Source organism: Propithecus coquereli, unplaced genomic scaffold (assembly GCF_000956105.1).
Source record: "Propithecus coquereli isolate 6110/MARCELLA unplaced genomic scaffold, Pcoq_1.0 Scaffold101, whole genome shotgun sequence".
Classification (NCBI taxonomy): Eukaryota; Metazoa; Chordata; class Mammalia; order Primates; family Indriidae; genus Propithecus; species Propithecus coquereli.
In genome coordinates this window covers 92,924-94,676 of record NW_012133970.1, presented here as the reverse complement: position 1 = coordinate 94,676, position 1,753 = coordinate 92,924, and the positions used below count along the sequence as shown (strand labels likewise).

Here is a 1,753-nt window from a genome sequence, read left to right as displayed (position 1 = left end):
TTTTAGAATGGGCAATTCGGTGTTTCCCTACTTTTCCCCCCTTCCTCTGTTAAATTCTTTCTACCTGGGCCAAATAAGGAAAAATGTCAACTTTACAGAATTATTGATAAACAGGGAGACAACATATTTCTTCTAATGATACTGAAAAAATGGTCAAATTGTACCAGATATGGAATTCCAGTTCTATTGATATTAATTTCTAGCCAAACAAAACAACAAACAAAATACTGAGATCAAAATAGCAAAACATCATTAAGAATACGATGTAGGATTTGGGGGATGGGTAGGATTACAGGTGATTTTTTAACATTATTCTATATTTTCCAAATTTCTACAACGGTATATTTTTATAAAAGTCATGAAAATATTGATCTGTACTACCTGGGCTACAGCAAAAATTCCAACAAAATTTTTTTTTTGATGGACCTTTGTATCTCTCAGTAATGGACTGAAGGAACAACAAATGTCTGCTGTTGCTAAGGACAATACAGTGAGACCTTCCTATTACCAAGAATTGAAACTCTGCAATATGTTGGTAGTCTTAAAAATAATCAAATCTCAGTATTCTGATTTAGAGATGAAGACTGGAGTTCAGATTTCTAAATCTGAGGGAGACCACTGGAGAAAATGGCTGGTGTAGAGAGAATCTTTCCCATTAATGGAAAAGAATTCACATACATCTTACAACTGACAGCTGAATACTTCAACATTAAAAATCCCACGTAGCACGGAATATTGTTTTCTTGGTCATTGAAGAGGATGTGGCTCCCTGTGTGTCTGAACAGTTCTATAAAGGATGTCTATTTACTGAAGGGAAGCTCCTTACAGCTTAAAGGCATCTGCTGTCTCTGACCTCACTTTGCCAGGGCAGGGAGACACAGGCTCTGAAACAGCAGCCCCTTAAAATCAACAAATAAAGTCTTTACTTGTGTTTAGTCCAAAAGGTCTGCTTATTTATGCCAGTTACCCTCATACAAATACCACCAATCATTTTTAAAAATGAAGTAAAATCATGGATGCCTGTCCCCAAACATTTTTCTCAATGAGAATAAATATAGTAGAGACTGTAAAATACATTTACTTAGAAAGAGGATTATAAATTTTAGGAAAGATCCCAGGATAGGATTTTCCACTGCATTAGAACAGACTGTGCCCTCTCCCCCTGAATCAGCAAGTTTCAAGTTTCCACTGCAAAAAAAACCACTTCAGTACAATACAGGAAAGCCTTTTGGGATGTAATTTCAAGAAGATGAAGAAAGAGGGAAAGGCAAAATATAGTTCTCTTAGCTTCTGTGGGTTACATTTCCTTCAATCCCTGCTCTTCCCCACCCCCCAACCACACACAGCTCTAGATCTCTTTGTATTTTTATTCTGAGTACCTGCTCCAGTTCATAGGCCTTTGCCTTATCCTCATCCCGGTCTGCATTCTTCCGATAGGCCAGGCCCAAACCCCACACAGCCAAGATGCTGTACACGTTATCTCGGACCCAGGCATCTTTCTGATCATAGCTGGCTGGAAGCAAGCCAGTCACTGGATTCTGCAAGGCCAAGAAAAAGAAGACAGGCAGGTAACCATAGGGTGTTAATATTAGGAAACAGTCCACTGAATACGTTTCTTAGAGACTTTGGTCTTTTTTTTTACTTCACTTTTGAGTTTTATAGCCTCCTCTTCTTCTGACCAATTGCAGGCTAATGCTATCTTCCCCACCCCATCCCCTAGTTTTATTGTGGTACAATCAACAAATAAAAATTA

The 1,753-nt window shown here is 38.2% G+C and overlaps 1 protein-coding gene across 1 annotated transcript in view; it reads right to left on the bottom strand.

Annotated features, from left to right (window-relative positions):
- Positions 1-1,753, bottom strand: part of PHKA1 (phosphorylase kinase, alpha 1 (muscle)) — a 190,881-nt gene that overhangs the window by 153,219 nt on the left and 35,909 nt on the right. The window contains exon 2 of the mRNA XM_012642857.1: positions 1,338-1,538. Coding sequence (XP_012498311.1) covers positions 1,338-1,538 — 201 coding nt within the window. The remainder of the gene's footprint in view (positions 1-1,337; positions 1,539-1,753) is intronic.